The sequence below is a fragment of the Schistocerca serialis genome, chromosome 7 (genome assembly GCF_023864345.2).
Source record: "Schistocerca serialis cubense isolate TAMUIC-IGC-003099 chromosome 7, iqSchSeri2.2, whole genome shotgun sequence".
Taxonomy (NCBI): Eukaryota; Metazoa; Arthropoda; class Insecta; order Orthoptera; family Acrididae; genus Schistocerca; species Schistocerca serialis.
Window position 1 is genome coordinate 214,465,073 of NC_064644.1, and position 27,367 is coordinate 214,492,439.

Here is a 27,367-nt window from a genome sequence, read left to right on the forward strand (position 1 = left end):
TGAAGTCTGACAGTGCCAAATCAGCCTATGTGAAATGGAGGAATGAATACCAAAAAACCATCCTGCAAGCCAACAAAAAACTTAAAATGCCAACAGCATACATAATTCCACCAGTAAATCAAAACCGCTTGAAAAGTAATTAACAGTGCTGCCACAGTTACTAAAAAAGACAAAATTAATATCCCACCTCAAACACTCAATGAGTTTTTTATTAATTCAGTGAAAGAAATAGGGGAAGCAATTATCAAACCAGACATTAGTCCATCAGAGCTACTCTCCCAAAATTGGGGTAGACAGTCACTAAATACAAGCAAGTCTCGCCTAGGTTTGTACAAGTGGTCATAAAACAACTGAAATTATCTGTTAGCTTAGATATATATGGCATATCATGCAACCTGCTAAAATAGGTGTGTGATTGCATTCTGTACCCTTTAACCCATTGCATAAACAGGTGCTTACTTGAGGGATATTTTTCTGATGAGTTAAAACTGTCTAGGATCGTCCCAGTATACAAAAAGGGAGATAAGAAGTCTCCATCTAGTTACAGGCCTATGTCAATAGTACCCGCATTCTCCAAGGAAATAGAATGCATCATGTACCAACAATTATCATCTCAATTTGAGAATCTAGGAATAATTAATGCTACACTATACGGGTTTAGGAAGAATCTGTCGACCATTGATGCAATCAACATGGTAGTCAGCTACATCCTCAAAGTTTTTGAGAACAAAGGCTTTGCTCAGGTCTCATTCTGTGACCTAAACAAGGCCTTCGACTGTGTTGAGCACACGCCACTACTAGAGAAACTAGAATTCTACGGCATCAAAGGAAACAGTCTCAGACTATTAAAAGCTTATCTCAACAACCGTAAACAGGTAGTTTGTGTTGGTAAGGAAATTTCAAACATAGAAAATTTTAAAGTAGGTGTGCCTCAGGGATCTGTACTGGTCCCCTTCCTGTTTCTGATAATGATCAATGACCTCCCCTCGTTTAGTAGATCCACCACTGTATTGTATGCAGATGATATGACTTTTCTTCATAGCAGTAACAATCTTAATGATCTTAAAACCTGTGCTGAAAATACACTCACTCACACAGCATATTGGTTGAGAGCAAATGGTTTCCTGCTAAATGAAAATAAAACTCAGCAGATAATCTTCACTCTAAGAGACAAGCCACTATCTGATGACCCTAGTTCTGTTAAATTCCTGGGAGTTTATTTAAATGAAAAGTTATCCTGGGGCCAACATGTAAACTATATTAGTAGTAAGCTATCTAGAGTAATTTATTTATTAAGACAACTCTGAAATTATGTACCTGAAACATACATCAGATCATCTTATTTTGCATTTTTCCAAAGTATAATATCCTATGGCATTATCTTGTGGGGTAACTGTAGTCATATACATGACATCCTATTATTGCAGAAGAAAGCCATTAGGATAATTACAAATTCTTCACATAAGGCTCACTGCAAACCCTTATTTGCTAAACAAAAAATTATGACAGTAATAAACCTCTATATATACAATGTCTTAATCTTTACGAAGAAGAACCTACAAGATGTGAAATGTAGAGAAAATGTACATTGTTACAACACAAGAAGCATCAAACACATATACACACCTTACCACAGATTATCAAAATCGATAAATAGCTATGATGTCACAGGGCACGAACTATTTAATAAGCTGCCACATGCTATACGGGATCTTCCTGAACATACATTCAAAGAAAGACTGCATGAATAGTTTATTGCCCAACCATTCTATGATATCAATGAATTCTTCAATGGTAAAATTCAGTAATCCAACAGATGACCCACTGTACATTTATTGTAATATAAGCTAAAATATTTCAGTAGTCAATACCTTATCACACTGTATTATAAATTGTATCTTCATTTGACTTTGTCAATTTCTGTAATGGCCTAAAGACAATAAAATCTTTATTATTATTATTATTATTATTATTATTATTAGCAATTCAGTTTATCCGTATACAAGTTATAAGATAAGAGATGTGTTATAATTGTTGTTGCCAGTGCTTGATCTGCAACATGTTCTACATAGATAAATTTAAGAAACTTCTTCCTTCATCACCAGATTTGAGCACAAACAAGAACTAGTATCCTAAAAGTATCATCATTGTGTGTGGATCCTTTTATTCCAATTTCTCTAGAAGCATGGCACCTCTTAGGGCAGTTCCCTGGCTTCATCAGATAATAATTGTTTCCACAATAACTTTTAAATTTTTTTCTGATCTCCTCATCAATTTTCCTTTTTTCCTCGTCAAAGGTACATCATAACATAAGTGCTTCGCCTTCTGGGACCTTTACATGATTTGCTTACTGCTTGGCAATGAATTTATGACATTTATTGTCTACCTTGTGATCTAAGCTCTCTTAAAGCTTTCTTCCAGTTATTAAAAGGCTTACTAACAAAAGCTCAAAGTTCCCTGCATGACATTAGAACATTCAGTCCATGAGTGCCAGTGATATTGGGGGTGGGGGGTAGGAAGGTTCTTCTTCCCAGGAACTGGAAACTTGGAAATATGTGATGGAGTCCAGGGATCTTTTACTTCAGCTATTCCTCATCATTGGTTGGAGGATGACCAATGTATCTCCAGTATCATAATCCATGGACCAGGTGCAAATGTTGTCAGCACTGAGAGAGATCTTCACCCCCACCCACTCACCACAACATTCCACAGGCAGTGGCTCCAAAAGTACTTAACCACTTCCCTCTCCACATGACATGCAGCTTATGCCTCAAGAAAAATTGGGCTGACTATAACTTAACTTTGTCACAGATATTTTTGAACCCGTAGACACTCAGCATTTTGGTTCGGCATATGTGGCACAGAAAGCATGAACCTACATCAGCATGGTCGAACATTCACACAACCCTTCTTAAGTATTACTCTTTATAAAATTGTATCACACTGTGCAATCTCAGTGCTTATAGTTTCAGTTTACTACAGAAGAGAGATTTGAAACAAACCTATGCTTTCTGTTATACTTTTATACTGCATGGAGAGAAAGTTGCTTTAGAAAAATTATAAAATCTTTTTTTAGTCATTTAAAAGTGAGTTGAGATTTACACTACCAGTATATGTGCCTCTAACTATTAAAATTTCATTATCATTGAACTAACATGTTTCAAGAGTTTTAAAATGAGCAGTTCTTAACAAAGTTGCCAAAAACATGGTCAGTTATTACTATGATCATAAAAAATAGTTATTGAACATTAAAAACAAATTGTTTTGTGGCTTAACACAGAATCAAACAAAGAATGTATTGGTACAACAAATTCTGCAATAAGCATGTTGGTTCGCTATTTCGCTTGTAATTAAAGCCTAAACTTGAGTGTTTAATAATAATAATAATAATAATAATAATAATAATGTTTATTCAACATCGAATAATCAAATACAATCCCTAGAAATAATACAGTTTCAGGACATCATACAGATTATTCTTCTGAATAAGTCAGTTTATAAATTACAAACTAAAGATTTGTTTGTATTAATAAATTTTATGTGGTGTCACCACCAGACACCACCCTTGCTAGGTGGTAGCCTTTAAATCAGCCGCGGTCCATTAGTATACGTCGGACCCATGTGTCGTCACTATCAGTGATTGCAGACCGAGCGTCGCCATACGGCAGGTCTAGTCTAGAGAGACTCCCTAGCGCTCACCCAGTTGTACAGCCGACTTTGCTAGCGGTGGTTCACTGCCTACCTACGCTCTCATTTGCAGAGACGATAGTTTAGCATAGCCTTCAGCTACGTCATTTGCTATGACCTAGCAAGGTGCCATATTCTGTAATTAGAATTAATTCTGAGCAGACAATATTGTGAATTGTACCGTCAAGAGCAATGTTCATCATTAATGGATTAAAGTTAAGTATCAAGCTAATTAGGCCGCCTTCTGAATTCTAATTCCTTGTCATGTTCCAGACCTCACGTCAGTATAGTTCTTCCCTCCTCACGCCAGCCTGCGTGAGTTACAACGGGTGCATTTTGGCCTCCTCTAGTAACACGGTGTTGGCACTTCCGCCAACACAACATTTTACATTTTGTTGGATTTTACATTTGGTAGTATACAATCACAATATTACAAATATTGTTTTTATCAACATTATATTAGTTGTAGGTTACTTAAAACTATGAGCTTCACATACTTATGAAGCACTTTTCATACAGATATAATACTCGTCTCGGGAATAAAAAGGTTTTCAATTAGAATTCTTTTTAGCTGATCTTTTAATTTGTTAGTAGGAAGGGTTGTGAGACTTTTTGGTAGGGCATTGGCTTGCTTCAGCCCAGCATGAAGTGCAGTTTTTTCTTATAAAGCTGTTCTGTGGCTATTTTTATGGTATCTGAACTTTTGCCTTGTATCGTACTGGTGCAAGTCACAGTTGAAATTTGGATTTATTCTTTTCACAAGCAATATAACTTTCAATATGTATACACCTATAATGGTAAGCACACCTAATTTTGGAAACAGATTCTGACATGATTCTCGAGGTTTGGCACCACAAGTAATTCTGATAACTTTTTTCTGTAGTATTAATAATGTACTTAGGTTGGCTTGAGTTGTTGCACCCCATATTTCTACAGCATAGTTTACGTTTGATGAGAATAGGGTGTGATAAGCAGTTTTTAGTACACACATGTCCTTACAATATTTGCTAGTCATATTTATAGCAAACACATTCTTCAACAGCTTACATGCTAAGGAATCAATATGCATGTCCCATTTCAGGCTGTCCTGGATTGTAATTCCCAAGAACTTTGTCCATTTTTCCTTTTTTACAATGTCATTTCCTATGGATAATTTCATGTCAAATTCTATTTGTTTCCTTGTGTTATATTCCATCATTGCAGTCTTTGAAGCACTTACATTTAGATGGCTTTCATTAAAATACTTGACTATTTCATTAGTTACACTGTTGCACACTACCTCCAGACTCTCATAGTCTTTGTGTTTACACACTATTGATGTGTTACCTGCATACAATATTTTTGTGCAGTTAGGAGAACAATACTGTATATCATTAACATAAATCAAGAAAAGAAGGGGTCCCAAGACAGAACCTTGAGGCACTCCATATTTGATATCAGTAATTTTAGATTTGTAAGACCCACTGTTTGTTTTAAGCAAGATAAATTGTTTTCTATTGCTCATATATGATTTTATTAGCTCATAGCCAGTTCCTCTGATACCCAGGTTCCACAGCTTGTCAAGTAATATGGTGATGTTGACACAATCAAAAGCTTTTTCTAGATCAAGGAACACTCTAGTTACATACTCCTTGTTCTCTATGGCCATTATTATTTTGTCTATTAATTGTGCTGCTGCTATTGATGTTGACTTGTTTTTCATAAAGCCATTCTGATTTTCAAATATTAAATTGTGTTGACTCAGGAATGTCATTAGTCTAGTATAAATAACTTTCTCAACTACCTTAGAAAATGCAGGTAAGATTGAGATGGGGCGGTAGTTTTCAATTTTAGATTTATCACCTTTCTTGTAAATCGTGGTTACTTGTGCTGTCTTTAGATTATCTGGGAAACAACCCGATGCAATTACATCATTTACTGGTGTGGCCATGGCATCAGATATGTTGTCTATGCATCTTTTCAGTGTACTGATAGACAATTCATCATAGCCTGCAGATTTTGTATTTTTTAATGACATTACTATGTTTTTGACTTCCTTGTTATTGGTTGGGGCCAAGTATATGCTTTGTTTGATTGGAATGCCCCTATATCTATGCTGAAGATTCTTAAAATGCTCATTGACAGATTTTCCAACAGAAGAAAAGTACTCATTAAAAACATTTGCAATCTGACATTGACATTTCATGATATGCCCTTTATGGTTTATAGTAAAATCACTTGTTGATCTGTCCTTACAATCCCTAAAGCTATTTATTACTTTCCAAACAGCTAAACCTGTGTTAGTAGAGTTCCTTAACATTGTGGCTACATATTTACTTTTAGTTTTTAGCAGAAGATCTTTATAGTAATCCTGGTAGTTCTTAAATTCTACCTTTAGTCTATTATTATTGTTATTATTTATCATTGTATATTGGAAAAGTCTAAGTTTCTCTCTTGCTGTTTTTACTTCATGATTTATCCAGTTATTTTTTTATATCTTTTTGCAGTCATTTACTGTAAAGGTCATTTCTGGACATGAGACATTGAAGCAATAATAAAAATCTGATGAAAAATCACTGAAAGTAATGTTGTTTTTTTCACCCCATTGTAAGCTTTTCAGCAAACTGTTGGGATCTTTAACATTGTCGTCATTGGTGATTCTTTTTGTCACATATTGTTTCTCTTTTCTATTGACATGAAGATTTTCAGCTTCTATCAATACCTGTACTGCATGGTGGTCAGAAATGGCAAGCTTCAGAACTGATGCACTGCATGTAAAGTGGGACATGTTAGTTATAATGTTGTCAATGCATGATTTTACACTATTGACCTCTCTAGTGGGCTCATTTATCAGAAATGTTAAGTTAAATTGAGCTGGTATTAGCATTAGTTTTTTAGATACAGAGTCATTGGACAGCAAGTCAATGTATATATCTCCAGTTAGTATTATATTAACCCAGCCATTTTTATTGCAGTGTTTACTGTCAATGACAACAAGCAGGTCATTAAGAACATCAAAGAAACTATCTAGGCTACCAGATGGAGGTCTGTATATGCCTATAATAATTAAGTTCTCTTTCCCCCACTTATAATTAATTGCTGCTAGTTCTATTACACCCTCAGTGCTGAAAGCACTTACATCTATTACTCTATAATTACTACCACTGGCTGCAAAGATAGCTACCCCACCACCACATTTCTCTTTTCTACTGAAGGCAGAGCAAAAGATCATGGAAAGTGGCTTACATACACTAATTAGCTCGTCTGTGTACCAGTGTTCACTTATAACTAAAACATCAGGGTTATCAATTGCTGCAATGGTATCCAACTCGTTGTGCTTATTGCCAAGACTTTGAAAGTTCTGCTGAATTAATTTGAAAGTGAGTCTGGATTGTTGAACGCTTGATGGACGTGTCACCCTACCAGAACCACTTATACATTTATCCAAACTACAAATACAAAGCAAACAAAACTATTGTGATTATGCACAATATTCCATAAATTAGTTATTACAGCTAGCAAAACCTGTAAACTATAAATTATGTTGTCTTTTGAAATGAGTTCTTGTCTTTTTATTTGGTCTTTGTTTTTCAGAAATAAAACCAAAGAGAAATTTATGACTTATCCATTTCATAGTTTTTTTCAAACATGACTATTTAACAATTAAACACATACACACACACACAGTTTAAGCTCACTTGATGCATACTGGCCAAAACTGTTACTTTTAATTGTGGTTAACCTCCCTTCCCCTTATGTATGTCCATACTGTTGTAAGTAGGTGTGAAGTCATTAACTGAAAAGAATGTGAGACTTGAAAGTACTTTCTCAATCTTTTCAGAGTCACATTTGCTTTTGTAAAATTAAAGAATTAATTCAGAATGACGTAACGATGCTGGAATATGTGGAGTTAAAAATTCAAAATATTTTCTTATTTCATTTTGATCTTGAATGAAACTTTTAGTACCTGACATCTGTTGTTCATAAATTACAGTAACATTTTTGCTGTTTGCTGCATTGGATGTGACTGAATTCTTATTTGCCTATGCAGCATAATTTATTGTTTCCATAATCATACCATGTTGCAGCTAACACATTTCTGACAATATTATGGTGAAATTTAATGTACTTCATGTTTACTCTTTCTTTTGCCCAAAAATAATCATTAATGGGGAGGAAGAGGTATGGAAAAGGCAATTTAAGATATTGAAAGCAAGGAATAGTTGCCTATGTCACGAGAAGTACAGGTATTACTGTACAAAAATAAAACTCGGTAATGGAACTGTATGTTATAGAAAGGACAAAATTTCCCCCCATAATTGTAATCCTTCATCACACGATCATGATTTCAGACTATTATGCTGTTCTCAAGTGATAGCTCAGTATGAAATGTTTCAGTGCATAGTGTTCCTTTGAAGATGACACTGTCTTAGAGTCAACCATGTTTACATATTTCCTGTGCATGGCTGACATGAGGATAGTGTCTTCTGTAAAAGGAACAATATGTGTTGATACACTTCATAGTAAGTTGTCAATTGAGAGGTTTTTGTAAGTTTCTGCCTTCTGACTGGTTTGATACGACCAACCTCTTCGTCTCAGAGTAGCACTTGCAACCAACGTCTATACTTATTTGCTGGATGTATTCCAGTCTCTGTCTTCCTCTATAGTTTTTACCCCATACAGCTCCCTCTAGTATCACAGAAGTCATTCCCTGATGTCATAACAGATGGCCTATCATCTTATTCCTTCTTCTTGTCAGTGTTTTCCATATATTCCTTTCCTCTACAATTCTGCGCAGAACCACCTCATTCCTTAACTTATCAGTCCACCTAATTTTCAACATTTGTCTGTTGCTCCACGTCTCAGATGCTGTGATTCTCTCTCTGCCAGTTTTCTCACAGAGTGCCATAATAGGCCAAAATCAAGCATCATGGTAAATAAACACATTCAATAACAATCCAGGAGGGAAATATGATTTCTAAAACATTGATGGACTCTGGATGCAAGTAAACAGAAAATAACTGGAACTGTGTGCACTGCTGTTACAGTCAGATACCTGTCCTATTACCAGAGGAAAAGAGAGGATGGGATGAGAGAGAGAGAGAGAGAGAGAGAGAGAGAGAGAGAGAGAGAGAATGTTTGAGCATCCAGTTAGCAGACCATTGATATAGTAATAGTGTAGATTGAAGTATTAACCTGTGAGAAGAATGGTTTTTTGAGACATATATTAGATAGAAAAAGCAGCACAATACTGTAAAGTGTGTACTGGAGATTTTTCACTTTTGATGCAGTAAATTATTAATAGCATTTTAGAGTAATGAACTGTGAGAAGTCTCATCTTAATAATGGTAAAACAGTCTTTACAGTCTATGTTCATTTTAAAAAAATGTAACAACAAAGAAAGTCGCTAGCCTACACATACATGCAGGCTATGTAAACAATAATAAGAACAACATTTTAGGGTTGGTAATGATCCGTATGTTAAAATGGATGCTGTTTTGATGAGCAACATAATTTGCATGCAGATTTCTAGATTTTGCAAAAACTCCATGTAGTTTTTGTACACTATGAAAGTTAAGTGATGTGTCAGCTAATCTTACCCTTACAGTGTCTTTTGTATTACTACTACTATTACTACTGCTGCTACTACTACTACTACTACTACTACTACTACTTATAATAATAATAATAATAAAATAATAATAATAACAATACATCCATGCATTACGAATTACAGTGCTTGTGTTCAGGCAACAGTAAAACAAAATGAAAATGTACTGCTAAAGTGGTAATATATGATCAGTAGCATGTTAACTCTGTTTACAGAGAGAAGCACTTGTTTGTGAGCCTTAACTTGCGCCTTTTGTGTGCTCACTTGTCTTTGGCTCTTACTGGTGGCTTGGGCAGTGCTGTGCTGGGAAGACAAGCTAAAGCACTACGACAGTTCCTTTTCAGGTATTTATTTGGATTTGCAAGGAACACTTATTTGATCTTAAGTAACTATTTCTTTATTTTGGTTGCAATTACTGTGATTGTGAATTGAGATAGAAGCCCATTCACCACACTGTAAATGAATTGCTTTGAATGATAAATGTATCTTCTGTATGCACATTGTTAAACTTTTAAAAGTGTTATAAGAATGGAGAGTACTGTTCAGGGCATGGTACTGAAAGTAAAAATTCCACAAAGGTTAATTTGTAAGTATATTATTCAAAGAAAGCACATCATAATTTATGTAAAAGAACCTTTAGAACTACTGATTTTCTTCTAGTTCTAGTGCAGTAGAAAAAGAATGGAATCTTGAAAGCTAATGAGGTTATTGGGTCATTAAGTACACCTATGAAGGACTCTTAAATTTGCATCAGAGTGGTTAACTTTATATTTTGTGTATTGTTTCAATCCTTCCATTTTCACTATCATAAAATAATCAGTATCTCATATCTGCTGTTACAGGTTGGTTGACTTGTCAACCCCACCGTGTGTGGAGAAAATTATTAGTGAAACACTTGCAATTGGTGCTCCAATGTTGCTTCCACCACTCAAAGAACGCATGGAACTCTTACATTCACTACTACCTCAAGGGCTAAACCTTTCCAAAGGACAGGTAACACCTAGAAAATACTTGTTATTGTAGTTTTTGTCTGGTGTTATTTCCCTCAATGGTAACGGTACACAAATCACACATTGCTTTTGAAATATACGGCTTATCATTAAAATTGCAACTCTCTGAAGATGGCATGCAACAAACATCAAATCGGCATGAAGTGTACTACGTGCTTGGATATGCAAATGATTAGCATTCTCTCACAACCCCACAAATTAGGTAGGAGTAATTTCATCTACACTCTGTAGACAAGGAAAGATTATCCAGTGGGTTTCTCATTCAGATATCGCATTTCATTCTTCATTGTTTTTGAGAAAGTAGTGTTATGTCTTGTGTGGAAAGGAGAAAAATCTACCAGCACGTGTCAGACTTTGACAGTGGTAGGATCATGGCCTTTCGAGATTGCAATTCATCGTTCCACAATATTTCTACTCACATTGGTTGAACTTCCATGACTGTCATGCAAATATAGAATAGAATTCCATCTTGGATTTTCCATTGTTTGAATGTAGAATAGATGAGTTGAAGAGGGCTACACTCAATGCATAACATTAACTGCTCCATGCTGAGTTTATCTGCAGCAAGACAAGTATCTGTATGATCAGGGTAATGACAGGAAGAGCACCAGGGACTATTAGCATGGTGACCTATGCTTTCTTGACACAGCAGCAGAGAAAGATACACTGACATTCGTTTATTTATCTATTTCATCTTGGAGCATTTTGCGTGTTATTGATGTCCATAGTATATTCAAATTGAATTATGCATAATGGTATATATAATAATAAAGAATATAGTTAAGTCATGTAGATTTGCATAAACATACAATGAGCATAAGTTAAAACTTTAGACCTTTCTTAGCAAAGTCAAAAAATTTCTCTATGGCATAGAAGGCCTCCTTTGTAAGCCAGTTTTGTACAACATTTCTAAAGATTTTTTACAAGGTAGTGTGTGCTTCTGGCAGCAGTGCATTAAACAGTTTTATTTCAAGATATGTATAGTTTTTGTAAGTCTTGCTTAGTCTTGTAAAGGGTTGGTCAGTCTTTTCTTTGTGACGTGTATTGTGACAATGGAATGATTGCCTTAATCTGGAGCTCTCATGGTTTTCTTTTGTGGGGACTAGACAACTAAGTATAAATAGTGATGGGACTGTCATTACACCCAGTTTCTTGAAAAGTGGCCTACAAGATACATTGTTCTTAAAATACTTGCTACACATCTGATAGTCTTTTTCGGCCACATAAAAACTCATTTTGTCCCAATGCAGATGCCCCAGAGCAGTATGCAGTATGTCATGTGGCTAATAAAAAAATTTATAATAGTAGCTGAGCATCTTGTTTTCACACAAGCTCTAAGTTTATGTTACAGATATATGACTGTTGATAATTAAGTGTAGTTAGAACCTGTGTGGAGGTTCCAACCTAATTTGTAATCCAAGGGTACACCAAGAAACTTAACCGACATACAATCACTGTTGGTATTGCTAATACTAAAAATAACATTTTTTGTTTTATTTTGATTCACTGTTAATTCATTATATTTAAACCATTTACTAGAAATTCTCAGGATAGCTTTGCTTTGTTCCCTTAGATCCCCTGTGTCATTTACAGTTGCAAAAAAAGGTGATATCATCAGCATACAGAACAGATTTACATGGCTTGATACTAGGCAGTTCATTAACATAGATTCTAAAAAATAAGGGTCCCGGCACAGAACGTTGAGGCATGGCTCTTGAAACATCTAGAAATCCAGTGCTCATACCCAACACTAACAATGGACACAAGCATGTCACCACATTGTATTTTGAGATGAGTTATAGTTACGTGCACAGCTTCACAGTGGACATATCCATGTGTGGAGGGTCAAAGGAGAATGAACATTGCCAGATGGCATCCAGCATCATCGTACATGTTGAGCACTTGATGTGAGCAGAAGGGGTGCAGTTACGTACACAACTTAATCACTTTTAGTTTGATTAGCCGATAATTTGGACAGTGGGCACTACATTCCTGACATGTGGCTGTGCCCTATCTTCAAGGTCTCTGTGATATCTTCTTGCAAAACCACATGTTACCCATGATGTCGTGACCTCTTTCTTTACAGGGGTATTAGGTTATTGCTCTGGTCTACATTTTCTCCAGATCTCTCATCCAATGAAAACGTGGTCACAAGCTACCGATAAACTGGCATGCCACCACTCGCCAGCCACAAGGACTGATTAACTCTGGCAAAGAGCTGAAGCAAATGTGGAAGGATTTAACCTATGTCTGTCATCGGAGTTCAGTTTGACTCAATGCCCAGTCACGTTAGAGTCCTTGTTGGTGCCAGAGGTGATAGCTCTGTGTGCTAAATTTTGCCCCTTGAACAACTGAAGAAAGTGGAAAGTGTCAAGTATTTGGGGAGTGTGATATAGGAAAATGGAAGTAATGAGAAAGAGGTCAGTGAATGTGGCAGACAGGCAGAAACATTCATGAGGAGTGTTAGGAATCTGGTTCGGAACAAAGACTTCTCACAAAAATCCTTTTCCTGCCTGCCTAACCTAAAATGGGCTATAGAACATAGAGTATTCATATTACCACACTGGTCAATTAACAATATTAAAGAACATGGAATCCTACATCTTTTGGCATATGTAATGCATTTTTGAGAAAAAAAGTGGACAATGTATGTTCTTTTCCTGTACTCTTCATATATTAATGACTTACCACACTATATTCTTGAAAATGCAAACCTAGTTCCTTTTGCTGTTGATACAAGTATAGTAATCACACCCAACAAGCAAGAATTAGCTGAGCAAATTGTAAATAATGTCCTTCAGAAAATTATTAGATAATATTCTGCAAATGGACTTTCACTAAATTTTGAGAAAACACAGTATATACAATTTTGTACAGTAAATGGCATAACATCATTGATAAATATAGGCTTCGAACAGCAGTCTGTTGCTACGGCAGAATATTCAATATTTCTGATGTGTACATTGATGAGAAATTGAACTGGAAGAAACACACTGATGATCTGCCGAAACAGTTAGGTTCAGCTACTTATGCCATTAGGATTATTGCAAATTTTGGCAATAAACATATCAGAAAATTAGTCTACTATGCCTATTTTCATTCACTGTTTTCATATGGCGTCATATTTTGGGGTAATTCATCATTAAGAGAAAAAGTATTCATTGCATAAAAGCATATAATCAGGATCACCTTGCAGACATTTATTTAAGGAACTTGGCATATTCACAGCACTTTCACAATACATATATTCACTTATGAAATTTGTTATTAATGACCCATCCCAATTTAAAAATAATAGTGAAGTACATAGCTACAGCACTAGAAGAAAGGATGATCTTCACTGTTATGGGTTAAATCTCACTTTGGCATGGAAAGGAGTGAATTATGCTGCCAAAAAAATCTTTGTTTTTTGCCAAATAGCATTAAAAGTCTGACAGAATGCCAACCAGCATTTAAAAACAAGTTAAAAGAATTTCTGAATGACAGCTCCTTCTGCTCAGTTGATGAGCTTTAAGATATGAAGTAGTAACTGAAAATACATATATATAATGTGTGTGTGCATGTGGAATGAAAACTGAGGTTAAACTGACACATTCCACATCATTACAAAATGTCATATTGATAATCTGTGGAACCAATGAAACAAAAATTGATGAACTCTAGTTCCCCAAAAAGTATTGAAGAGTGGTATCAAACAGTTAAAAAGGACTGCAAACACAAGTGATAAAGTTGAGTATCTCTCTGATGTCCCACATTGCTGATTTGCACAGCCACTCAAAATGACTTTAGATACATGCCTGGTAGTTGCCTTTACATTTCCCTGACCCTTGCTTGATGGCTTTGATTTGTCGGATATAATCATCACAGAATATGACGTTTATCCCACATATGAGAATTGTTATAAGTTACCTTTATAGTAAATATCAGTTGCTGCTACTGCTATTGCCATTGTCATCAGTTTGAAGAGTGATTTGATCCATGACTTCAAGTTAGTGTTTTCCAAGGATTTTCGTACATGCATAAGTACTGTGCCATACATCCACTTGGACCTGCATACTTTGTTCAAGCTTTGATCACCTATTACAATTTTTATCCCCACACTTTGTTCCATTACTGAAGTAAACATTCCTTTATGCCACAGCTTGTACCCTCTGTCTATTCCTTTTCTTTTTATTCATGCTGTGCCCTTTGATTCAGTACCTCTTCATTAGTTAGTGGTTCTACCCATCTAATCTTCAGCATTCTTCTGTAGATTCTATTTTCTTCTTGTCTGTACTGCATAATGTCCAGACTTCACTTTGGTAAAAGCTACACTCAGACAAATACCTTCATAAAAAGACTACTGAACACTTAAATTTTTATCAGATGTTAACATATTTCCTCTTTCCAGGATGGCTTTGTTTGCTATTGCTAGCCCACATTTTATATCCTCTTTACTTTTTACCTCCATTAGTTATCTTGTTGCCCATGTACTGAAACTCACCTAATACTTTTGCATCTCATTTGATAATCTAAACCCCTTAGCATTAGCTGAGTGAATTGATTACCCCTAATTACCAAAGTTTGGCTTTATTCCTGTTCATCTTATACCTTATTTTAAGATACTGTCCTTTAGTATCCGACAGAAATACAGATTCCCCTCCCTATGGAGGAAAGGTCAGAGTGGCTGCAGCTTGCTCCTTCCGAGGGTGCTACCTGAACTGAGCCTGTCCATTGATGTGACAGTCCCTGTAAATACCGAAGACCTGGCTTTGTGGGGCAGTTCTTGTTATTTCTGAAATCTTTGATATGCACCATTGATAGTAGAATGATTGACTTTATCCATGTTTACTTTTTTCGATTCAGATTGCTTCCTAGATTTTTCTCAAATGCTTATGACATCTGTCACACCCTGGGCTTTGCTTCTGGCCAGCTGCTCACTTTGAGAACTCTGCTGTCATCAACCACAGAAACTGCCTGTTTCTTCTACTGCCACTGTGACTGATGAAAAACTGTGTTCTGCCTATGCAGAACAGGATGGAAAACCATCCATTCTGATCACTGGTCTTCCAGTTCCTTTTCTGTCTCTGATAATGTTGCTGGCAAACCTTACAATTGAAGTTTCTTTTTCCTCAGCTTCAATTCCCTTTCCTGATTACTCCTCCATTTCATTTACTGATGTGTCAATGTACAGGTTGAAAATGGGAGATAGGCTACAATCCTGTCTTACTCTCTTCTCAATTATGCCTCCCTTTAATTTTCGTTGTCTCTTATAACTGCAGTCTGATTTCTGTAAAAGTTGTAGATTACGTTTCACTCACTAAATTTTACTTCTGATAACTTCATACTTCGAAAAAGTATTCAAGTCAACAACTTCAAAGTCTTTTTGTAAATCCACAAAAATTTTAAATATAAGTTTCCCTTCTTTCAGCACTGCTCTGCCAAGTTATTCTCACAAGCTCCTATCTTCTGGCTCAGCTTCACCCCTATCCTTCATATTGCCTTCAAGTTTATTTCCATCTATATATTCCATGTGCCTTTCAGTTCCCATCTTCGCGTAGTACTGTTTTGCCATCTGAGCTCTTGGCGTTCATACACGTTTCTCTTTTCTCCAAAGGCAGCTTTAATTTTCCTGTAAGTGGTATCTACTATTCCTATATTCATATATGATTCTATAGCTTTGCGTTCCTTTACTACCCGTTACTGATTCATCACTTTGCTGTTCATGTCAATCTTATTTTTTTAATATTCCATTTTTGCTTTTAATATTTGCTGTATTTTTATATTTTCTTCTTTGGTCAGTCAAAGTTAATATCTCCTGTGTTATACAACAACATCTTCGAGGCCTAGTCTTTTTGCTTAGTTCATCTTCTGTTGCCTTCCCCACCTCATCTCTTAAAGCCATCCATTCATCTTATATTGCGTCAGTGTCCCCTGTTTCAGTTACAGGACCAAATTCAGGTAGAATGTGTCGGTGTAAAAGTTGATGTGCATAGTGTTTGGGGACAGAAAGGGTGTTCTTCTCATTGAATTCCTACCCGCAGGTGAAACTGAACTCTGATCATTACTCTCACTGCAAGAATTACAACTGACCATTCACTACAAGACTTACTGGATGCTTTACAGTTATTTTATTGATCCACTATAATGCATGGTCATATCACATCTACATCCGCACTATGCAAATGTTAAGTGTGTGGTGTAAGCTGCCGCTGCCCCCCCCCCCCCCCCCCCCCCCGCAGCCCCCCCCCCCCCCCCCCCCCCCCCTTTACATATCAGTTTGCTGAAAATGTTTCAGTCTGGCTGTTTGATAATTTTAAAGACATCGGACACCTAGATTAGCTGGTTTGTTGAGAGGTAAACTTACTCCCAAGTTACATGCATTGGTAGTTACTCTCAACCGTGTAGCCTATGATACATGCCTTATCTACTCCTTTCACACTAACACAAAAATGTGTTTAGGTTATAAATGAGGAATATACTTGAATGGAACACTAGATTTTGTTCGATTATTGATTGTAAATCACTTTAACACGGATTCAAGTTGCACTTGCACTACACTTGCATATACTCATCATTCACAATATAAAATGATTTAATTGGATAGATAAAAGACCTACTCAAAGGGGCAGCAGAACACACATATACAAGACTGTTGTGATTAGCAACCTTTCGGAGCCAGTGGCTCCTTCTTCAGGCAGAAGGGTTGAAGGGGAAGGAAGAAGGGTGAAGAAAAAGGACTGCAGAGGTCTAAAAAAGGGGGTAGATTTTGAGAAAGTCACCCAGAACCACAGGTCAGGGGAGACCTACCATACAGGATGAGAAGGAAAGACCGATTGTTGGGGACTGCATTAGATGAAATTTGAAAACTGAGAGCTTAAAGGTGGAAGACAGCGTAATATGCAAACAGAGATTACTACTAAAACATTATGCACGAGTTAATAAGAGTGAGAAGCTAAGTGCATTGTACATAAAAGAGGTGGCGGGGGGGGGGGGGGGGCAGTGAAAAATAGATGGGAAAGAGAATAAAAGATGTAGAAAACTAAAACTGGGTGAAACATAGAGTAGTTACAGTGAAGGAAAGCTGAGACTGAAGAAATTAATGTAAATTAAGGCCAGCCGGGCGGTGAGAAGCAAGGACATGTTGTAGTGCAAGTTCCCACTTGCAGAGTTCTGAGAAACTGATGTCTGGGGAAAGAATCCAGATGGCGGAGCATACTCTACAACATGACATTCGTGACCTCGGCACCTGTTTCATCACGTGCACCATCTGGATTCTTCCCTCTGACACCAGTTTCTCAGAACTCTGCAGGTGGGAACTAACACTACAACATGTCCTTGGTTCTCGCCACCCATCTGACCTTAGTTTCCATTAATTCCTTGTGTCTCAGTTTTTCTTCACTGTAACTACTCTTTGCTTCACTCCATTTTAGTTTTCTACGTCTTTCATTGTCTTTCCCATCTATTTTTCATGTCTGTTATGTACAATGCACTTAGCTTCTCACTCTTATTAACTCATGCACGATGTTTTAGTAGTAATCTCTGTCTTGCATATTGCCCAGTCTTCCACCTTTAAGGTCTTAGGTTTTCAAATCTTGTCCTATGCAGTCCCCAACAATCAGTCTTTCTTTCTCATCACATACAGTAAGTCTCCCCTGACCTGTGATTCTGGGTGACCTTCCCAAAATCTAACCCTTTTCCTAGACCTCTCCAGTCCTTTTCCATTGCACTTCTTCCTTCCCCTTCAACTCTTGTGCCTGAAGGAGCCACTGGCTCCGAAAACTTGCCAGTCACAACAGTCTTTTATTTGTGTGTTCTGCTACCCCTTGGTGAGTAGATTTTTTATCTCTCCAGGTAAATATCTTTATTAATAATTGAGATGCTGAGTCACGATAGGCACAACAAAAAGATTCACACAATTATAGTTTTTGGCCATTAAGGCCTTTGTCAGCAGTAGACACCACACACACACACACACACACACACACACACACACACATATACATATATGCGCAAATGCAAACGCAACTTGCAGACGTGTGTGCAGGTTGTGTTTGCGTGATTGTGTGTGTGCATGTGTGTATATGTGTCTACTGCTGACAAAGGCCTTAATGGCCGAAAACTATAATTGTGTGAATCATCTCTTCCCCCACCCCCCCCCACCCCCCTCCTCCCCCCCTCTGTCGGGACTCAACAGCTCTGCTGTATGGTGTGTAGCAACATTCCTTCTCTGGTACTGTTACATTCCATCCTGGATTTTCCATTGCTTGATTTATTAATAATTGATTGTTTTCAGTGATATAAAATGAGTTAGCCATTGTCATTCTTTTTCTGTATGTTTGCCTTTTCAATATTAAATGTTTGATAATGGACAAATAAATATTTTTAACACAATTCTCGCAATCAAGCTCTCATATATAATCTTGTCCTGCCCATGTGATGGCTCTGGGTATAGCTTGAGGGTGACTGACTCACTGCCTCCCACCAACCAATCTCTAGGTGCCTATTCACATCTTCCAAAAATATGGGGATTCTCCCTCAGTGATAATGATGTGCCATATGAAAGAATCACACTATGCTGCAGCAAAGAAGCATAAGTAACAGATTCAATCTTTCAAATGCCAGATCGACATCTGTACTCTTAGAGTGGTAGAGGGTACTTCTCATTGTACTGCATATTAGGGTTTTTCCCCCCATTCCATATGGGACAAAGGAAGAATGACTGCTTAAATGCCTCTGTGCAGGTTGTAATTAGTCTAATCTTGTCTTTACAGTCATTCAGACTTTATAATTAGTCTTTTGTGGGTTAGTTGATATCTGTATTCAGTCATCTGCCTGATTTGGTTTTTCACTGTTTACATAATGTTTTCATGTGAGACAACCTAAAATGTGACTATTTATGCTGTCCTCTTTTGTATATGTGCACTATCCCTTGTTAGTACTATTTGATACAGGCTCCCACATGTTTGAATAGTATTCTACAGTATGCGATTGCAAGCTTTCTCAGCATATTCCAGTGATAAAATGTTTTTGGGTGATCAGCCGAGCAGTTGCGTCATCTTGTCACAGTATTTCAATAAGTTCTGTAACTGTTATCTTCAGGCGAAGTGTTGGGATGCTATGTTCTGCATGTAAATATAGCAGCTGGAGTGTTGCTCTCTTCTGTGGGTGGGCCAATCATGCGCTTCTGGAAGAGGGTGCTGTGTCAGTGGATTGAGAATGCAGTGCAGCTGGTGGAGGAGGAACACAGTGCAGTCTTGTTGAGGGCATTGATTTCCAATGTCTGTCCATTCTGTACGTAGGTGCCACCACCTTCAGAAAGGAGCAGTCCTGTCATATTTTCATAATTGTGGAATCCCACACTATGCTGAATTGAAATCTGCTATCTCATTTATAGGTTGTTGTGCAGATATACTTCTACTGCCTCCGTAACAATCAAGTCCCAGAAGCCATTGGTGTTGCGTAGTTTCAGCATTTGTTCAAAATCAGAGGTGTGTTCCTCATTGATGCTATACTCTGCCATCGTGGACTTGGCTGTCTGCCCTATTCAAACATTTCTGACATGTTCCATATGGCACTGCGAAATGCTTCTCTGTGACTGTCTGATGCACTACATCCCACATTTGCACTCAATACTGTAGTTGGCTGCCCTGCGTACGGCAGGAGTACACGTATGGCCTCTTCTTCTGGTTTGTCATTTCCTCTCCTACCTTCCTTTAAGGCACTTCTTATTTGCATCTCATTGTAACCATTCTGCAGATGTTGTAAAACATTTGGCAAGCTCTTCCTTAAAAGAGGATGGCACATGTCTGCCCTGGGACATGAGATTGGTCATAATTGAGTCTTCTTCACTGCTCTTTCTATGTGTTGGCTGCAGCTCTTTCTGTTTACATAGTGCATTTGGCTTAATGGATTGACTTTTACATTATGAACGGTCATTCATGATAACTGATTTTCAATGGAGTGTATACTTGTTTATGAGTTTTGTGTTCTTGCATTGTGAGCTTGGTTTTAACTGTTGCAGACCTACTTACTTTGTTGCTTATGAAAATGTGGCAACATCTGGTCATCTTTACTTTTGAATGTGTGTAACTCTTAAGTTAAATCAAAATACACCATACTGAGCCAAGGGGAAAAAAGTTAACCAAAATTATTTTATCTTCTACACTGTTTTGAGCTATAATCACCTGGTAAAACATTAGTCATGTTCATCTCACCACATGCACAAAATAAGGAAATCTTAATTAAAGGTAAGTTTAAAAGCTGACATTTGAAATATTTGTAGAATACTCTTCTGTAATCACTATGAATTTTCTTCATTTACTCCTGCCTGTTAAGTTCAGTTTTTTGCATCATACTGCTCTCTGATCAGAATTATTTCTATATCTGCATCTACGCTTTACAAATAACGTGAAAATGCCTGACAGAAAAGTTCATGTTTCCATGAGTAATTTACTTTAAATAAATTATTTCCTCCTTGTACAGTTTTATCTACCTCAATATTTTCCCCCTGGCTGTTCTTCATTGGCTAAAAATGAATGAAAATAAATTAAGAAAGAATGCATTATTAATTGAACTAGTTTGATGTTACAAAATCTCCTCGGATTTCTTGACATCAGTTCACAGTGTGACCATATTTCAGAACACATATACTCTCCTTTCGTCTTATGGCCCATCTTCTTCACAAGAAGGTGAGAGGAGACTAAGTGACCTGATTCCTTTCAAAACACTGTGGACACACTGTGAATTGACATGGAAAGAAGTACCGAAATATTTTATTGCATTGATATACCACATAAACCTTTATTTACTTGTTTTGACGTCTTGATTGCACTATGAAATATTATTATTTTATGGAAGTTTCAACTATGTTTTGTGATGTTTACAGAGAATGTTACTTGACATAATTTTGGCAAGCTTGGAAGACCATGGTCATGTCTCAGCACTGCTTGGCTTTAGCAGTTGGTCTGAACCAGAGGAGCAACTGGATGTACAAGACCTTAAAGCTCTCATGGAAACACTTCTTTGCAATTTATGCAATCACACTGTAAGAAATAGATAATAATTATCTCTGTTCTTTTTTACTGCTTGTTAAGTTTTCATCATCAGTATGCCTTACTAATATTGTGTTTTAATAGTTGTTGTGTATGTTATGGTTGTGCCATCTGGTGTTCCAAGAGGAATGTGCAGTATGCTTCGAGATATTATATTCCATTTTTTTAGATGGCTGTTATGTAATTGTTATTTAGTTTACGTTGCATGTTAAATAGAGTTCCATGCTTTGGAGAATGTCAAAAATAAAGTTTCTGGCCAGTAAGGCATTTGTCAAAAATAAATCACACACACACACACACACACACACACACACACACACACACACACACACACTCACGTAAATGGAAACGCAACTCACACACTTGACTGCAGTCTCAGGCAACTGAAACCACACTGGGCAGTGTAGTGTCAGTTGCCTGAGACTACACTCGTGTGTGTGTGTGTGTGTGTGTGTGTGTGTGTGTGTGTGTGTGAGGGAGGGAGGTAGTGAGTGATTTATTTTTGCCGAAGGCCTTACTGGCCGAAAGCTTTGTTTGTGACAGTCTTTTTGCTGCGCCTATCTGCGACTCGGCATCTCCACTGTGTGGTGAGTACCAACTTTTCTTTTCATAATATTGTTACATTCCATCCTGGATTTTCCATTGTTAGACTTCCATGTCTTCATTCTAAAAATGAAAAATCAGAATCCCTTCGATTTTCATGGAATTCCACGTAATACCTATCACTGAGTCAGAATATTCAGAAACCTGTGTTTTATGTCTACAGAGTAACATGTATGAAGTTGACAGGTAAGGATATTTTTTGTTCCTGTGAAGCCCTTTTGCTCCTGTAGTGTTGTGATCTGTCTTCTTAGTTGCTTGCTTTTAGCTCTGTCAGATTAGTATGGATTATATTCTATTTATTTTGCATCTTATAACTGAAAAACTGTCTACTATGTATATGTTTCTAGCTATATATATATATATATATATATATATATGAATATAATAGGGAAACATTCCATGCGGGAAAAATATATTTAAAAACAAAGATGATTTGACTTACCATATGTATGTATGTGTCTGTCTGTGTTTCTATCGACCTGCCAGCGCTTTCGTATGGTAAGTCACATCATCTTTGTTTATATATATATATATATATATATATATATATATATATATATATAAAAAATCTCTAAAAACAAAGATGATGTGACTTATCAAATGAAAGTGCTGGCAGGTCGACAGACACACAAACATACACACAAAATTCAAGCTTTCGCAACAAACTGTTGCCTCATCAGGAAAGAGAGAAGGAGAGGGAAAGACGAAAGGATGTGGGTTTTAAGGGAGAGGGTAAGGAGTCATTCCAATCCCGGGAGCGGAAAGACTTACCTTAGGGGGAAAAAAGGACGGGTATACACTCGCGCGCACACACACACACATATCCATCCACACATATACAGACACAAGCAGACATATTTAAAGACCAAATATGTCTGCTTGTGTCTGTATATGTGTGGATGGATATGTGTGTGTGTGCGAGTGTATACCCGTCCTTTTTTCCCCCTAAGGTAAGTCTTTCCGCTCCCGGGATTGGAATGACTCCTTACCCTCTCCCTTAAAACCCACATCCTTTCGTCTTTCCCTCTCCTTCCCTCTTTCCTGATGAGGCAACAGTTTGTTGCGAAAGCTTGAATTTTGTGTGTGTGTTTGTGTTTGTTTGTGTGTCTATCGACCTGCCAGCGCTTTCGTTCGGTAAGTCACATCATCTTTGTTTTTAGATTTAAATTTCCCACGTGGAATGTTTCCCTCTATTTTATATATATATATAAAAAACAAAGATGATGTGACTTACCATACGAATGCGCTGGCAGGTCGATAGAAACACAAACAGACACATACATACACACAAAATTCAAGCTTTCGCATCCCGCAACTACCCTCCCGACCTGGTACAGAAGCAAATAACCAGAGCCACTTCCTCATCCCCTCAAACCCAGAAACCCCCACAGAAGAACCACAAAAGTGCCCCACTTGTGACAGGATACTTACCGGGACTGGACCAGACTCTGAATGTGGCTCTCCAGCAGGGATACGATTTCCTCAAATCCTGCCCTGAAATGAGATCCATCCTTCATGATATCCTCCACACTCCACCAAGAGTGTCTTTCCGCCGTCCACCTAACCTTCGTAACCTGTTAGTTCATCCCTATGAAATCCCCAAACCACCTTCCCTACCCTCTGGCTCCTATCCTTGTAACCGCCCCCGGTGTAAAACCTGTCCAATGCACCCTCCCATCACCACCTACTCCAGTCCTGTAACCCGGAAGGTGTACACGATCAAAGGCAGAGCCACATGTGAAAGCACCCACGTGATTTACCAACTGACCTGCCTACACTGTGATGCATTCTATGTAGGAATGACCAGCAACAAACTGTCCATTTGCATGAATGGACACAGGCAGACAGTGTTTGTTGGTAATGGGGATCACCCTGTGGCTAAACATACGTTGGTGCACGGCCAGCACATCTTGGCACAGTGTTACACCGTCCGGGTTATCTGGATACTTCCCACCAACACCAACCTATCCGAACTCCGGAGATGGGAACTTGCTCTTCAATATATCCTCTCTTCCCGTTACCCACCAGGCCTCAATCTCCGCTAATTTCAAGTTGCCGCCACTCATACCTCACCTGTCATTCAACATCATCTTTGCCTCTGCACTTCCGCCTCGACTGACATCTCTGCCCAAACTCTTTGTCTTTAAATATGTCTGCTTGTGTCTGTATATGTGTGGATGGATATATGTGTGTGTGCGAGTGTATACCCGTCCTTTTTTCCCCCTAAGGTAAGTCTCTCCGCTCCCGGGATTGGAATGACTCCTTATCCCCTCCCTTAAAACCCACTTCCTTTCGTCTTTCCCTCTCCTTCCCTCTTTCCTGATGAGGCAACAGTTTGATGCGAAAGCTTGAATTTTGTGTGTATGTATGTGTCTGTTTTTGTGTTTCTATCGACCTGCCAGCGCTTTCGTATGGTAAGTCACATCATCTTTGTTTTTAAATATATTTTTCCCGCGTGGAATGTTTCCCTCTATTATATATATATATATATATATATATATATATATATATATATATATATATATATATATATATATATATCTAAAAAGAAAGATGATGAAACTTACCAAACAAAAGCGCTGGCAGGTCGATAGACACACAAACAAACACAAACATACACACAAAATTCTAGCTTTCGCAACCAATGGTTGCCTCGTCAGGAAAGAGGGAAGGAGAAGGAAAGACAAAAGGATATGGGTTTTAAGGGAGAGGGTAAGGAGTCATTCCAATCCCGGGAGCGGAAAGCATATATATATAAAACTGCAGTTTTTAAGGATATTTTTCTATTCGCGATATAGAGTAGATGTTTAGTTGCAGACAGGCACAAGAAAAGACTGCTAAAAATGTGAGATATTGGCCAAAAGGTCCTCTTCTAAAGTAGACAACACACACACACACACACACACACACACACACACTTATGCAAGCACAGCTCACACACACATGACCACTGTCTCTGGCCACCAAGTTGTGGATTGAGTTGGGGTGGGAGAACAGAAGGAAAGACTGCAACGAGGAAGAAGGTGTGGGCTCAGGATGAGTGAAATTACAGTTCTGGGATTGGGGGAGGTGGGGGGGGGGGGGGGGGATGGGTATGGGGCAGGGGCGTAGTGGAGATTAATGCCAGGTGATTTATGGGATCAAAGTGTGTGTTGGAAAGACGGTTTCGTGTACATAATTCAGAGAAGCTTGTGTATGTGTGTGTGTGTGTGTGTGTGTGTGTGTGTGTGTGTGTGTGTGTGGGGAGGGGGGGCAGGCGTTGGAGGATTCAGATTGAAATTATGCCATTGGATACTGCCACCTCCTAGACTCCCCACCCCCAACACTAACTTTTCTGAATTTCTTATGTGAGAGTTGTCTTCAGTCTCGCAATCCTCCTGGCCTCAAGTCTCTGCTAAGCCCCTGCCTCATGCCTTACCCCATCCCTGCTCCAGGACTCTTAACTTCACTCATCCAATACCCACACCCTCTCTTATGCAGTACTGAGTGTACGTGTCAGGATGGTATCAGGAGCTCGGGTGGGCATCCATAGTGTTTTTCGTGCACATAAAATGAGAAATGCCGGGATTCAGGGAAAAATGGGTTTTATTCCCAAGAACTACTACTAATGGGTACAATATTCATGAAAACTGGCTATGGCTGTGGAGTGAACTGTGCATGGTATGGAAAGAGCATTTTGCCCTTCAGTAGGAGGGACCAGTGGACACTTCTAGTGGGTAAGGCAGCTGGCAGGCAAGAGGGTGACCCACTGTAACAGCCGCTACTTTGCAGACCCTCTTGCGTACCTCATGTGAAGGCAGAAAGTTGGAGTCTCTCACTCAGCAATACCGTGGTGGTGGCTTCCCTAGCTCAACGTAATAGTGTGGGAGCCATCCACACATACTTCGGAGTAGTTTTTGTAACTGCTCACGCCACTGCCTGAGGCTAATTTAAAGTGATGCAAGCAGAATACAATAAAAATTTTTATGATTATTACCCATTGCCATGTACAATTCCTTCCCCCTTCCATGAGAGCCGGTTACAGGTCTGTGATTGGTTCAATGGTTGACACTAATCATCTTAATGACCAGTTCAAACCACTTTAGACATATAAAGAAGGTAGCTGAAAGTTAGTGTTTTTTTTATTGAAAAGAGGGATCTTAAAACAAATGGAGGGTTGAATTCTCATTTAAAAAAAAAATGATTATGAAATATGCAATAAGGGGTACAAAGTTTGTGTTTTTACTTTACAATATCATTAGCCATTGATGTCACTTGAGTCATTCATAATTGGAAGTATGTGGTAATGTAATGTATTTTCTACACACTTTGCGAAGCGTTTAGAATTGGTGTTGTGGCCGGTAGTTGACTGTGTGTGGGTGTGGACCCAAGGCGATGGCAGGCACAGTGGTGGTGACCAGCTGGGCTGCAACTGAGCCAAAGTGCATGGTCACCTGGTCGCTGTAATACAGACCCGGATTCGAGATTGTTAAACGGCCAGCTGGCCAAATGAGAGCATGTCGTGTACCAGCGACTGCAACACTCGTGTCAATGGAGGCTCACGGAACTCACAATAGACAGGAGTAAACTAATAATAAGGTATAGATACAAATACAGAATGAGTCTGTAAGAGGTGTAATTGGCAGCTGATCAAACGAGGTATCAGACACTTTCTTTACAGATAGTTAGTGTGTTTTTACTCCAGGCATCTGAAGACTACTTTCCCATAAAACTGTTTTCAACAAATTATGCATAAAAGTTGCGTAGACAGTTATACAGAAGCTTATCCTATTGGAAGGGCCATGCGTGTGATGTTGTGTGACTCATCAGACATTACCCAAGGTATTCACCATCTGGCTGGGGATTTGGTACAACCTGTGGTGGTGACTCGCAGGTTTTATTGTGGATGTATTTATACAAAATCCATACGATATTGTCAATGATCCATAGAGCTACAGGCACAGATGTAATGGTTGAAACGACCACTCGATTGGAATAATTCTGAGTATGTCATTCAGTATCTTGCTCAGTACCAAGTGGAGCAAAGAAGCAACACAGTTTCATGATGACCAACAAGCAGCAAAGTTGTATTTCAGTACCTTAAGCTTAGGCATGTGATGTTAAAGTGCGAAGTGTTCGCTATCTTTGTGAGGCTTTACTTGCTGCATGTAAGTGATATACTTGGTTAATTAATTAGGACACTGTTGACATCTTATGGCGATACCTGAGAGAGTGCGACGGATCACTGCAACAAGAGAGGAGCAATACCTTGGTATGATATGGCTGGAAAAGAATATGATAGTCTTGGTACTGTCAGATTGCTTAGTCTCGATTAATCCGGCTAGCTCCACATCAACAAAAAAAAGACATACAGAATGCGGCTGATAACATGGCAGTAGGGTAAGCGATAAAAGCAGGAAGGTAAAAAAAAATCAGCTGCAGCAGCATGCGGTCATGGACGCTAA

At 38.1% G+C, this 27,367-nt stretch overlaps 1 protein-coding gene across 1 annotated transcript in view; it reads left to right on the top strand.

Annotated features, from left to right (window-relative positions):
- Nucleotides 1-27,367, top strand: part of LOC126413339 (probable E3 ubiquitin-protein ligase HERC1) — a 722,413-nt gene that overhangs the window by 112,200 nt on the left and 582,846 nt on the right. Inside the window, exons 11-13 of the mRNA XM_050083249.1 lie at nucleotides 9,493-9,621; nucleotides 10,120-10,270; nucleotides 21,155-21,313. Of these exons, the coding sequence (XP_049939206.1) occupies nucleotides 9,493-9,621; nucleotides 10,120-10,270; nucleotides 21,155-21,313 (439 nt within the window). The remainder of the gene's footprint in view (nucleotides 1-9,492; nucleotides 9,622-10,119; nucleotides 10,271-21,154; nucleotides 21,314-27,367) is intronic.